General features: G+C 33.5%; 1 protein-coding gene across 1 annotated transcript; it reads right to left on the bottom strand.

Moving 5' to 3' along the window:
• Nucleotides 1-3,642: 3,642 nt before the first annotated feature.
• On the bottom strand, nt 3,643-12,254 carry LOC108327452 (B-box zinc finger protein 21-like). The gene is made up of 2 exons (XM_052872583.1): nt 11,924-12,254; nt 3,643-4,007 (listed from the first exon to the last, which is right to left on the bottom strand). The coding sequence occupies exons 1-2, from the start codon at nt 12,252-12,254 to the stop codon at nt 3,643-3,645; spliced, it is 696 nt and encodes a 231-aa protein (XP_052728543.1).
• Between the last annotated feature and the right edge of the window lie 2,146 nt (nt 12,255-14,400).

Below are 14,400 nucleotides of genomic sequence, written 5' to 3'. Positions count from 1 at the left end.
CATTCATATTGTGAATTTACGACTTCTCTCATCCTAATTGATTTCAGATGTTAAATCATTTTAAATATTTAGTATAATCAATTTTAATATAATTAATTTTAAACCTTTTGCATAAGGGAATGCAAAGAACTATAATAATTTTTTTCTTCGAAAATTATATAGTGTGTTCTTGTGAAACTTTTTGTTCTCCTTTGATTTGTTTTAAGAGCAATATGAAGAAAATGCATAAAGATGATTTGCGAAATATGAAGTTTAAGGTATTTCATATTTATCATCAAAATGATTTTTATGTCTATAAATTTTTTGATGATTTGAAAATTGATAAGCGGTTTTTAGTTTCTCTTGTTTTTATTATAAGTTTATATTTTCTTTTTTCATAATAAATATCAAATCTTGTAATGTGTAGTTACTCTATAAAAAGTTTGTTTTGTATTTTTTAATGGATTAATTGTATTTTTTTATGGATTAATTATATTTTTAGTAATTGAACGTAAAGTTGGAATTCGTTTTTTAATATATTTTCATTTTTAAACTTTAAAATTGAATGAAAGTAATCATTTTAACCTAATTACTTTAATTTTTTTTAACATACAAAAACACATTTTCCAATAGATATTGAATTCGAAAGGTGTCAAATGATATAAAAAATTCAGATGCTAGTATATTTAACACATCAATTCTTTTAATTTAGTTAAATTAAAAGGATTATAATCATGTAATTTTTTAACTTAAGAACCAAAATAGATCAAAGTTTTAGACAAAGACCAATTTTAATTTTACATTCAAGTTCGGAGACTAAAAAATATGTAACTATTTTTCTATTATAAGTTTGATACCGTATTTTTATGATTTCATTTTAGTTTTATTTTTTTGTTATGATATAGTTCACAATGACATATTAAAGATGAATTATCGAAGTTATCCTAGTTGCTTAAGTTCATACATAATTTTATTTTAAAAAATTATAAACTTATTACAATATTTATGTTATTGAATGATAGCCATAATTATTTTTATAGATATTATGATAGAAAATTGTTATAACTAATATCACATAATTACAAAAAATAGTAGTTATACCGAGTATTTAAAAATAAAAATTATAATTATTTAATGCTTTTCGAGGATAATTTGCCATTATTTATATAGGTACAAATCTTTGGAGCGTCAATTTTATTACTTAATGTTTCGTAGTATTTGTGAAAGCTTTGACATTTTTAGGCAGGGTTTTAGGATTATATTCAAAACTTCATTCTTCCTACTACATAGAAGTCTTCTTAACCACACCTGTCTTCATTCGCAAACAGTATGTCCTAGCTAAACGTCATATTGAAAATAGAATTTAATTCTCTAAATAATAAAATTTATGAGGATAAAAAATATGCCGGTGTAAAAAACGTATGGATATTGAACTTGTGACACAAACCTCCACCATCTCACTATGGATATAATGAGGAAAAGGAAACATTCATGAACCAATTTTAGTGATGATGAAGAACTCACCGTTTTAGACTGCTTGAGTTGAGAGACATTAACCAATTAAAGGTGTGCCAAAATTAAAATAGAATCAAACATTAAAGGTTTGCCAAAATTTTCAAAAATCGCGTTTTTATTTATCTGTATATCTGAATAGTATATATGGCTTCGGATGCATAAAAAACTCGAAGCCATACACCAATTTTGACATCGGTTCATCGAAATGTGTGTCAAAAATTTTAAGATTTTTCAAAAGTTTTACTGTTCTTTTTTCTGAACAAGACATATATGATTTCGGTTTCACAAAATTGAAGCCATACATTTTCTACCTTGGTTATTAGTATAACCGAAACCAAAAACTCATTTTTTATTTTATTTTTGGTTTAGTGTTTCATTATTTTTACTGAAACAAAATATGAACTTTTTTTCTTCAGTTCATAACTGATGTCAAAAACCCTTCCCTTTTAACCTTGTTTTAATATATTTTAGTTGTAGAATTAATATTCATTGTCAAAAATCACTGTTGTCGTATCTCTTCCTTAATATGTAATTTCATATTAGTGTTTAGCTAACTTACGAGTTAATTGTTATCTCATTTCAAACTCTTTACATAATCTTTCATTCATTTCATACGCTACATCAAAATCAATTAATACACATTACACCACATAAATTCTATGAAATCTCTAAAAAGACAAGCTAGAATTAAGACAAGAAGCATGTTACATCCATAACTCTAAGTCACACAATGGACAAATTATTCTGATACCATTAAATATAACAACCCAAATCAGTTCACAATTAAATAATAATATTCAGTACAAAAGTATGAACCTATATATTATGTATTCATAGTCCTCCAAAATTTCAAGTAATTTTTTTAAAATAAAAATATTTCTTATTAATAAAGAGGCACTATCGAATACATAAGTACATAAATATATACACGTGTTAGTTACTATTCACAACATCATAAGCTCGTTTTTTTATCCTTAAAGCTACTTGTGAAATATCTACTCTCGTATATATAAACATACATATACAATTATCGCAGGTAAAAACCACAATCATAAAAATATAATAATAAGTTATTGACATTAAATCATAATACATATAATATTATTATCATCAACTTAATTTAAACAATTCATGTCATACCAATATAACAAAAATTCTTTATAATTTACTAATTATTTTTTCTCTTAATAAATGTTGTAGTGGCTATTAAAGAAAAAAAATTAATACTACTCTTTTAAATCTTTTACACCTCCAACTATAATAAACAAAATTGAGTATTGTATTTTATAATGGCTAATCAAGATAAATAAATTAATACTACACATTTAAATTTCAAAATTTACACCTTTAACTATAATTATTCAATCTTTATTTATAATATATATATATATATTAATAATTATTTAAATTAAAATAAAATAATATAAATAAATAGTTAAAATCATATATTCAAAAATTGGGAATAGAATTATTCAAATAATAATTGATTAAATTAAATAATAGATAAAAATCATTTTACATAAATGAATTAAAAAAATTAAAATAATAAATAAATATGAGGTTATAAATATCTTACTAACTAAATAAATAGAATTATTTCATGAACATCTTATTAAATAAAAAATAATAAATATCTATTTTTCTTTATTTCAAAATAATTTGTCTAAGTAAACTTTACTTTTTTTTAGTTAATTAAATAATTTCTCTAAACTACTTTAAAATATTGTGAAATAACTTTTATTTTAGAAAAAAAAATAAAAATGGAGAAGAATAAGGAAGAAAGATATATGGATGCAAGTATCAATATTCTCTTTGTTTTACTTTTCCTCTTACCATTATATAAAAAAAGGGTTAAATATGTTTTTCGTCCCTTAAGTATCACACGTTTTTGGTTTTAGTCCCTACTCAAAACTTTGATGGTTTTTAGTCCTTATAGTTTTGAAACTCTGAGTTTTAGTCCTTCAAATTGAACGGTGTTAAGTTTTAGTAGAGGTGGCAAACGGCGTTGCCACGTGAAATACCAGCTGGCCTCTTCTCTTTCTGCCACGTTCTTGATTGAAATCAAATTAACAAATAGGGTTCTTAATTGGGCAATTAGGGTTCTTAATTAGGCAATTAGGGTTCTTAATTGGGGCAAAGTAAATTTTTTCAATTGGAGAAAATTTCACGAGCACCAGAACGAAAGGGAACAGAATATGAATCGAGAAAGTCTTCAACCTGCCACCCAGGAAGAGTCTCTATCAAATACTCCGATATGCTGCTAGCGTCGGTGGAAGTCGCCGCTTCAACACCAACCTTACTGACAGTGGAAGATAAAGGTAATGTTTTTTTATGAGAAACGTCAAAAAGAGAATCAGGGGCAGAGTTTGAAGGAGAAGGGGTTTCTTGCGATGAAGAAGAAGCAGAAAGTTTAACACCAGCGAGAAGGAACCTATCATGCTTAAGGGTGTGTTCATTCGCAGATTGAATCGACACATCGCACTCTCTGCACCGAACGTGAAGGCTCTTCTCTCCTACGACAACGCAGAAAAGAATCAATCTTCAACAATTTCAAACATCTGAAAAACAGTTTCCTTTTTCATTTCTATTTTGTTCGTTTAATCAGTTACTAACCTGACAAACATTGCAGATAGGGTGTTGTCTGGGTCGAAGAAGAGAGAAACGCTGGTGGTTGGAGGCTAGTTTGTTTGCGTGGTGGATGCACAGTTTCATCACACCCACCGTTTCTTAAGAACCCTAATTAACTTTGCCCCAATTAAGAACCCTAATTTTCCAATTAAGAACCCTAATTGTTAATTTGATTTCAATCAAGAACGTGGCAGAAAGAGAAGAGGGCAGCTGGTATTTCACGTGGCAACGCCGTTTGCCACCTCTACTAAAACTTAACACCGTTCAATTTGAAGGACTAAAACTCAGAGTTTCAAAACTATAAGGACTAAAAACCATCAAAGTTTTGAGTAGGGACTAAAACCAAAAACGTATGATACTTAAGAGACGAAAAACATATTTAACCCTATAAAAAGAATATATTATTATTATAATATTACATTAATATTATTTTTTTCCTATAGATTCACGATCATGTAAAAATAAAGCAATCATTCACTATTTGAATACTTTAATATATAAAAGTAAAGTCATAATTCACTATTTAAATATTTTAAAAATGTAATGGTTAAGCTATCATTCGCTATTTAAATATTCTAATATTTATTTATGATATTTCACATCTTATCTCAAATGCAAAAATTATATTTCTTACTACATATCTTTATATGTGAATATAAAGAGTAAGAGTGAAGAATATTATCTTAGCAACATCCTATAAAATTTTGAACTTGATCCATCGTTTAATGAAGCAGGAATCAAATTATTAGTAAAGTAACTTGAAACAAAAAATAGGTGATACTAGTTCAAACTAAGAAAATATTTCTTTAACCAGAAACTTCTAGAATGAAGTATTATGTCTTATTTACTCAAGATAAAAATTTCATCGTACTACTGGTTAACATAATAAAATTTTTACCAAGGCAACTCAAAACTAGATCATATGTGGAGATCTAGTTTTTAAACTAAAATGCAAAAATTATTTTTCTTGGCATAAACCTCCAATTATAAATCCAACTAGTCATATAGTGGAGAACAATATCTCAATAGTACTCTATAAAAATTTGAGTCTAATCTAATGGTTTATGAAGTTGTGATCACAATTTTACTAAAGTAACTCAGGAATACAAATTAGTTGGAACTTCAAAATCATCCTTTAAGTTTTTACCAAACCCTTTTACATAATTTTTCAATTTACTTATAAAAACATATTTAAATACAAAACTGAAAAATAGTTAACATAAAAGAAAGAGGGTTACAATTATACATAGGTTATTATTTATATTGAAAAGATCTAAATGTTACAATTATAAATTATTTCCTTTATAAGATAGTAAACTATTTATATAATATAAGTTCATTAATTAAAAAAAATTAATAAAATTATACTTTTATTCAAGTATTCCTTAAAAATTAAATTTATTTTATATTAAATTTTTAATTATGAAATTTAAATAGAATTAATAACTAATATCCTAGTTTAGAATTATGAAACACATGCAAAATCATTTGAATTAACTCCAGCAAGATACTTCTTCCTTTCCAAATCAGAACCTCCGACGTTAAACTATAATCTCCATTCTTCCCATCATTGTTAAGACGGTCTTAATAGAATTTCATCAAGGACTCATCCTTTTTTTAGGAGCAACTACTCTTTGCAGTCATGTATTAAGCAATGCTTCTGGATAAGGTATCAGCTAAAATATTATCCTTTCCTAGCATATACTGAATTATCAAAGCCAATAAATTTGGGCAACCATAGCTGCTATTTTGGGGTTTGCAACTTTTGCTCAAACAGTTGTTTCAAACTCTTTTGATTTGCCTTAATAATAAACTTATGGCACAACAAATAATGTACGAATTTAGATAGTACGTCGATAATGGCATAAGACTATCTCACATAAAGTTGATTGTTTTCGCATCCTTGATGACATCTTCTTTGAAAAATACACAATGGGATGCTTTCCTTGGCTCAATATCGCCACAATGCTTATCCTTGAGGCATTTGTTTCTAAAACAAAAGATTCTTGAAAGTTATGAATGACTAATACAGGAGCGATTGTAAGAGCTATTCTAAATCATCAAAAGCTTTTACTACTATTGAGAACCATTTAAAAGAGTGCTTCTTTAAAAGATTTGTTAGTGCTTCAATTTGTGCATACCGCTTTACAAAATGCCTATAGTATCCTGTTGAGCCTAAAAAGGCTCATAACTATTTTAGAGTTGTAAGCTATCTCCACTTGGTCATGGCTTCCAATTTTTTTGTATCCATAGCCACTCCATTACAAGATAATGTGTGGCCTAAGTAACTAATTTGCTGCACTCCAAATGTACACTTAGAGAACTTCGCAAACAAATGATTATGCTATAAAATTGTTAACACAGTTTCAAGATGTTGCAAAATGAGCCTTTCCATTCCATGTTGTAAACTAATTTGTCATAAAAAAAACTAACACAAACATCCTTTACAATCCACTGAATCTTTGGTTCATTAAACATTGGAAGATTGTTGATGGCATACAACCTAGCCATGACCAAGCACATTCAAGAAGAGTTGGAGTCATATGTGGAAGATAGGCCCAGACTCTCTCTCTCTCTTAGGTCATCTTGAGTCATCATGAAGCTTCAAGTAGAGTAAGAATAATTTTGGATCTTGTATTTTGGGCCAAGTAGTCTAATATTTATTTAGGCTTTGTATTATAGACTTAGTCTATGATTTATTTTGGGCCTTGTTGAGACTTTGGCAAGTGTACCAAATCGTTCAAGTAATAAAACCGGTAAGACCGGATATCGTTTCCCAAGAGACTCGTGTCCTAGACAATCGTATAATATCTAACTAATTTAGACTAAAGAATGATTCCATGTTTTTGGGTTTTTCATGCAATTAAAGTAAAGATAAAAAAGTAAATGGTAAAAGTGATCTTTGATAACGCAAACACTTAGGAAATGAAAGATTAGAAATGATATGGACTGATATTGTTGGGGGTTGATTTCACCTACTTCACTCTTATGTAGAGAAAATCACTTCCTCTTCATTAATTAGCCAATGTCAATCTTCTAATTTACTCAAACCCAATCCCTTGGTAGAGAGAGCCTAGACTTACTTCTTAAACTCCAATCCCTTGGAAAACCTAACAAGTTCATCCGCTTTAAGAATTAAGATTCAAGACAACTAAAGGTCCTAGTTCTATCCCTAGATACAATTTCCTTTAGGTGTTTAATCCAGTTCTAGATTCACCCAATATTTCCCAATATCAAGCAAACCCTAAAATCATGATATGGTTGAATTACTCATACAAGCTTTAAGTAGAGGAATTAAACACTAACAATCAATGAAAGAGGCATATAATCATTCAAAACAACTGTAATTACATAAGAGATCCGTGGTTACATCAATCCCCAACAAGAATGAAACTAGCTCTCCATGAATGGAGAGCTTGAGCTTACAACAATGGTGGAAATGGAAGAAGGAGGAGGACCCAAGGATGAAGAAGGGTTGTTCCCACAGCTCCTAGCTCGCCTCTGGACGCTCCAATTGAGAGAATTTGTGTCTGGGATGCCAAAGATATCAAAGCCCTTCTAATTTGGGGTTAAATAAACCCAATCTGCCAAATCAGCAACAGGCGCGCTTGAGACCGCGCTCCAGCGCGCGAAGACTGGAAAAAGGGCGCTCCAGCGCCCTTTTGTAGGGGGCGCTCCAACTAGCTCCAGTCCTGGTGCAGAGCGCGCTCCAGTGCCCATTGCTCAGGGGGGCTCCAGCTAACTTTTTCCAGATTCTGGTTCTTCATATTTTTGATGTTTTTGCTGTTTTCTTGTTTTCTCTGGTTCCAACACTCTTCATTTGATGCAGAGACTTCTTCCAACTAATTAACTTGTATAAATAAAGGGGTTAATGATCAATTTATCTAATTAAAGCTTAAGATGAAACCACTTCTTAAACTAAATGAAAACTAGGATTTACAAGGTAAAAAGGATGAGAAAGAGTTGATATTTTCTCTAATTCAATACTGAATTCATAGTAAAATATGCCACTATCAACTCCCCCAAACTTAGAACCTTGCTTGTCCTCAAGCAAAAGGTATCTGACTGTCAAACAAAACATATTTCAAAGATTACAGTTGGATTCATAATACATTGCTTAACTTGAAACAACTAGAAATGAGTATCATGTTAGTTTTCCACTATGATGCTCACAACACAATCAATCAATCAAATGCCATAGTTTATAAGAGATCAACAGTCATGGCAGGATGCTTTACTAAATTATGTAGAACCAATCCTCACTTAAGATGGTGTTTCACTCTAATGCACTGGTGTATAAGGATGTGTGTCTATCACTCTACTATCAAATTGTCACACAAATCAACTTTGCCATTTGTTTCAACCAAATTAAACACATTCACAAGTAAGTCAACATCACAAGGACTTTCATTGGCTTGTATTGTGGCTGGGCTAAGAAGGAACATGGTTTTTCTGGATAACAAAGCACCTTGAGCTAAGAGATCAAACAATTACAATCATGAATAAAAGTTCTCTTTTGCTTCACTTAGATTACCACCAATGTCGAACTTACACCCAACTGTTTTTCATTCAGTACTTTTCCTTCTCTCTTTTTCTTTCTTCCTTTTTGTTACTTGTATCTTTTAAATTTTTCTCAATTCATCCTTTCATAACAACTCCCCCAAACTTAAACCATTCTCCTGCAGTACAGATGATTTCTCCATTTAGCTCAAGGTAAGGAAAATAGGGAAATTTCATTTGGGCTTTAAGGTTCAAAAAGAGTCATTTATCAATCAAGGTCGAAAGGTTTTGAATTGGTTTCTTTTGGCAATATGTGGAAGAAGTAGGAGAGCAAGATGGCCTTGATCATGTGCAACTAACAAGCAAATGGTTCATATCAGAGAAACTCAGGCAAAGTCAATTGTGATCAAATATGATAGCATTCACAAGAAAATTCTAAGGCACAACATCTCACAAGGTCAACTCGAGGTTCCACAATAACATCAAGCAACATCAAGCAACTGCCATGAATAATGATCTCAGTTAAGCATATAGCATTCTCAGACATTTTCATGAAGGAAGCAATACAATTTGAACTAAATTGACCCATCTCAAGCATCATTTCATATCAAACCATAAGCATTATGAATCAGCATAAGTCTATCAAGCCAGATAACTAAAACAACTTAACTAAAATTGAAAAACAAAAGCTAACTAGCAACCAAAGTAAAAGAAAGCAAAATAAAAGGTCCTGTGACTCATGATTTGTAGCTCATTGTCAAACTCCTTCATTTTCTGCACCACCTCCCCCAATAAATTGGGTTGGTCCCCAAGCCATGCTACTTGGGTCGCATATTCCTCTGTTGACATCTCTACTTTGTGGCGGCGTTTGTTTTTATTCTCTTGGAGTTGGATGAAGAAGTCATTTCTGCAAAAAAGATTGAAAATAAAGTTTGCAAATGTGAGCTCACAATGTATGTATTTGTAACAAACAATCATTAGATCACATGATCATGAGTTCACAAGGTCAAACGCACACTAAATATGCAAGAAAAATCACAAAACACAGCCTGGAGCATGAAAAATTTGAAGCAGAAGAGAAAAATAGAGTTGCTGAAAAATCTGGTCTGGTTGGAGCTAGCTGGAGCGCCCCTAAGCAGAGGGCGCTGGAGCTAGCTATGGGTCAGAATGCCAGAAAACTGGATTCGTGCTGAGCGCGCTGGAGCGCCCCTGAGCAGAGGGCGCTGGAGCGCCATACCACATTGCAGATTTACAGAATTTCACAACTACACCTACGATTTTTGGAATTTGGCACTTCTTGATGCTCAATTCAGCCCAGATTAACATGTTTTCACTATACAAACTTGATCAAATCCATAAGGATTGAAATTGAGTGCAAGAATGCCAATTTAGGTGCACACTTCCAAAGCTTTCTAATTCTACAACTCAAGGTTTCAATTTTTGCACTTTGAACAAACCTAAACTCAACAATTAAACTTAAAACAAACTCAATCAAAATAGAACACATAAAAACAGATTGAAAAATTCTAAAACACATCAATACACAATAACACTCAACATTACACTAATTAACTATTAACAACACATAAACTACAATTGAAACTAACATGCTCCAAAATAACCAAATCAAATCAAAACATTCTAAAGCAAATTCAAACAATAAAAACACACTCAAATAACAAAATCACACATAGAGAAAGGGTTAGAAAGCTGGGTTGCCTCCCAGTAAGCGCTTGTTTAACGTCATTAGCTTGACACCATTAAGCTCAAGTTTGATTTTTGATGTTGGAATGCTTCTTCTTGTCATGACACCAACATCCTCTCAGCAATTTCCTAGTCACCAACTTGACTTTCCTAGAATATGGAGCCTCTATCTCAAGCACTCCATTTATCTTTATGTTCTTGATGACCCATAACCTATTCTTGAATCTCACTGGTTTGCCAGGTTTGGGCTCATCGCTTGCCATCACAGGATTTTGGTGAACTAGTTCCTCTTCCTTTTCTTCTTCTTCTCCCTTTACTCTTGGGGATAAACAACTAAGGCTCCTCTTTACCAACTTGGCAGCTTGCTCTGTTAGACTAGTAATTGATAGAAGTTCATCTGTAGCTTCAAGACTAGTCTCTTTTTCATGATTTTGCTGCTCACCCCCAAAGACGTTGAAAGTCACCTCCTCATCTTGGTCTTTCAATTTCACTGTTCCTTCTTCAACATGAATGACAACCTTGGCTGTCTTCATGAAAGGTCTTCCAAGGATGAGTGGTATATCTGCAGATTCCTCCATGTCCATAACTACAAAATCCACCGGGAATTGGAGTTTATCTATTTTGACCACCACATCTTCCACTACACCATATGGGTACTTGATGGATCTATCTGCCAGTTGCAACATCATTCTTGTAGGCTTGACTTCAAGACCACCAATCTTCTTAAGCATAGATAGGGGTATCAGATTGATACTAGCCCCCAAATCAACGAGAGCTCTACCTATCTCCTGGTTTCCAATAGTGCATGGAATGGTGAAACTCCCTGGATCTTTAAATTTTGGAGGAAGAGTCTTCTGCATGATGGCACTGCAATTTCCCTGTACTTCAATTGTTTCCTCATCTAAGTATTTCTTCTTGCTGAGGATTTGCTTCATGTACTTCGCATAAGCAGGAATTTGTTGTAGTGCTTCGGTCAAGGGCATGGTAACTTCAAGCTGATTGAAAATTTGCTTGAATCGAGCCAATTGTTTCTCCTTCTCTTTATTAGAGGGTATTTTAGGATAAGGAAGGTGTTTTGCTATCTCTTTCTCTTTTTGGTTTTTCTCTTTTTCACTTTTTTTATTTTCTTCTTCTCTTCCAACAATCTCTTCTTCTTCTTCATTTTCTTTCTGATCTTCTTCTTCTGGCTTTTCTTCTTCTTCTTCTTTTCTTCCAACCTCTTTCCCACTTCTTGTGAATATTACATTACACTCCTCCTTCGGGTTGGCTTTAGTATTTGCAGTAAAATGTCCACCCTGTTGGTTTGCTAATTGCTTAGCCAATTGACCAACTTGCACTTCCAGGTTCTTTATGGATGCATCAGTGTTTTTCTGGTTTTGGATGGACTGCTGCATAAACATCTGCAATGTGTCTTCTAGCTTTGAAGTCCGATCATTTTGAGGTGGATAATGTTGAGCAAGTTGATACGGATTTTTACTGCTAGAAGCTTCTTGATTTTGTCTCCACCCTTGATTGGAAGGATTAGGGAAATGATTGTTGAAGAAGTGTTGTCGTCCTTGATTTCCCATATAGTTGACTTCTTCATGTTGGGAACTACTAGGACTTTGACAATGGCCGTTGGGGTGGCTATCTCCACAGAAATCACATCTCATTACTTGATGATGTGGTTGAGGTTGAGCTTGCATTGCTTGCAACTGCTGAGGTAGTTTGGCCATATGTTGAGTTAGGAGTTCCATCTGTTGGGCCAGAATCTTATTTTGTGCAAGTAAAGCATCCTGGGCACTCAGTTCATACACTCCTCTCCTCTGTGCTGGAATTCTCCCATGTTGGCTCCTCAAATCAATGGAAGCCATATTTTCTATCACAGCAATGGCTTGATCAGCAGTCTTAAAAAGTACTGAACCACCAAAGGATGCGTCTAATATCATCTTTGTATGAGGTTGCAAACCATTACAGAAAGTTTGCACTTGCATTTCTAGACTGAATCCATGGCTGGGACACTTTCTCAATAAAGATTTAAATCTTTCCCATGATTCACAAAGTGGTTCATCTACTCCTTGTACGAAGGTAGCAATGGCAGCCTTCACCTCTGTGCTCTTTGATGGTGGAAAGAAGCGTGCTAGAAATTTATATTCCACATCCTCCCAGCTTGTAAGACTTTGATTAGGCTGTGACTGGAGCCAAGCCTTTGCTTTGCCATTCAGCGAGAATGGGAAGAGTCTCATGTATAATGCTTCTTCATCCTCCCCTTGTACACCCATAGTGCCACACAACTCATAGAAGGTGACCAAGTGCGCATGAGGGTCTTCATTGTCCAGGCCAGAAAATTGGTTTGAACTGATGAGCTGGAGTAGAGCAGGCTTCATTTCTGCCAGCTTGTCACTCATAGTGGGCCTCACAATGCTTGAGAAATTCCTCGGGCTTGTGTAGGTTATTGAGTCCCCTATGGTTCTCCTTGGAGGTGGTCCTGCGCCAGCCATCCCGTTCACAGAAGAAGAATCAAAAGATTCTATTTCTTGATTGTTGAAAGGAAATGAGGATTGAGGGGCAGCTTGTTGACTTAGAGCTCGCTGTCTCCTTGTGTCACTATTGTTTCTACGAGCTGTTTTCTCGATCTCAGGATCCACAAGGAGTGGTTCAGATGACACCGTCCTCCTTGTACGGATGTTTCCCTGCATACACTAGAAAACAACCAAACTCGTGCCACAAGTCAGCCCAAAAAATAAAGATAATAATTACAACAAAATAGAAAATTATACACAAAAAGATAAAGTCTAAATCGGTTAAAAATTACACAAAAGTCTAATTTAATACGGGTCCCCGGCAACGGCGCCAAAAACTTGTTGAGACTTTGGCAAGTGTACCAAATCGTTCAAGTAATAAAACCGGTAAGACCGGATATCGTTTCCCAAGAGACTCGTGTCCTAGACAATCGTATAATATCTAACTAATTTAGACTAAAGAATGATTCCATGTTTTTGGGTTTTTCATGCAATTAAAGTAAAGATAAAAAGTAAATGGTAAAAGTGATCTTTGATAACGCAAACACTTAGGAAATGAAAGATTAGAAATGATATGGACTGATATTGTTGGGGGTTGATTTCACCTACTTCACTCTTATGTAGAGAAAATCACTTCCTCTTCATTAATTAGCCAATGTCAATCTTCTAATTTACTCAAACCCAATCCCTTGGTAGAGAGAGCCTAGACTTACTTCTTAAACTCCAATCCCTTGGAAAACCTAACAAGTTCATCCGCTTTAAGAATTAAGATTCAAGACAACCAAAGGTCCTAGTTCTATCCCTAGATACAATTTCCTTTAGGTGTTTAATCCAGTTCTAGATTCACCCAATATTTCCCAATATCAAGCAAACCCTAAAATCATGATATGGTTGAATTACTCATACAAGCTTTAAGTAGAGGAATTAAACACTAACAATCAATGAAAGAGGCATATAATCATTCAAAACAACTGTAATTACATAAGAGATCCGTGGTTACATCAATCCCCAACAAGAATGAAACTAGCTCTCCATGAATGGAGAGCTTGAGCTTACAACAATGGTGGAAATGGAAGAAGGAGGAGGACCCAAGGATGAAGAAGGGTTGTTCCCACAGCTCCTAGCTCGCCTCTGGACGCTCCAATTGAGAGAATTTGTGTCTGGGATGCCAAAGATATCAAAGCCCTTCTAATTTGGGGTTAAATAAACCCAATCTGCCAAATCAGCAACAGGCGCGCTTGAGACCGCGCTTCAGCGCGCGAAGACTGGAAAAAGGGCGCTCCAGCGCCCTTTTGTAGGGGGCGCTCCAGCTAGCTCCAGTCCTGGTGCAGAGCGCGCTCCAGCGCCCATTGCTCAGGGGGGCTCCAGCTAACTTTTTCCAGATTCTGGTTCTTCATATTTTTGCTGTTTTTGCTGTTTTCTTGTTTTCTCTGGTTCCAGCACTCTTCATTTGATGCAAAGACTTCTTCCAACTAATTAACTTGTATAAATAAAGGGGTTAATGATCAATTTATCTAATTAAAGCTTAAGATGAAACCACTTCTTAAACTAAATGAAAACTAGGATTTACAAG

This window comes from Vigna angularis, chromosome 2 (assembly GCF_016808095.1).
Source record: "Vigna angularis cultivar LongXiaoDou No.4 chromosome 2, ASM1680809v1, whole genome shotgun sequence".
Taxonomy (NCBI): Eukaryota; Viridiplantae; Streptophyta; class Magnoliopsida; order Fabales; family Fabaceae; genus Vigna; species Vigna angularis.
Note: the sequence above shows the minus strand (reverse complement) of the source record. Positions and strands in the feature narration are given on the sequence as shown.

Excerpts from the sequence above, each read along its gene's own strand:
- LOC108327452 (XM_052872583.1), bottom strand. The coding sequence starts at position 12,254 with ATGATATTAGACGCATCCTTTGGTGGTTCAGTACTTTTTAAGACTGCT. Across the intron at positions 4,008-11,923 it reads CGGCCATTGTCAAAGTCCTA|GAGAGAAGAGCCTTCACGTT; the intron begins GTAGTTCCCAAC and ends GCGTTGTCGTAG.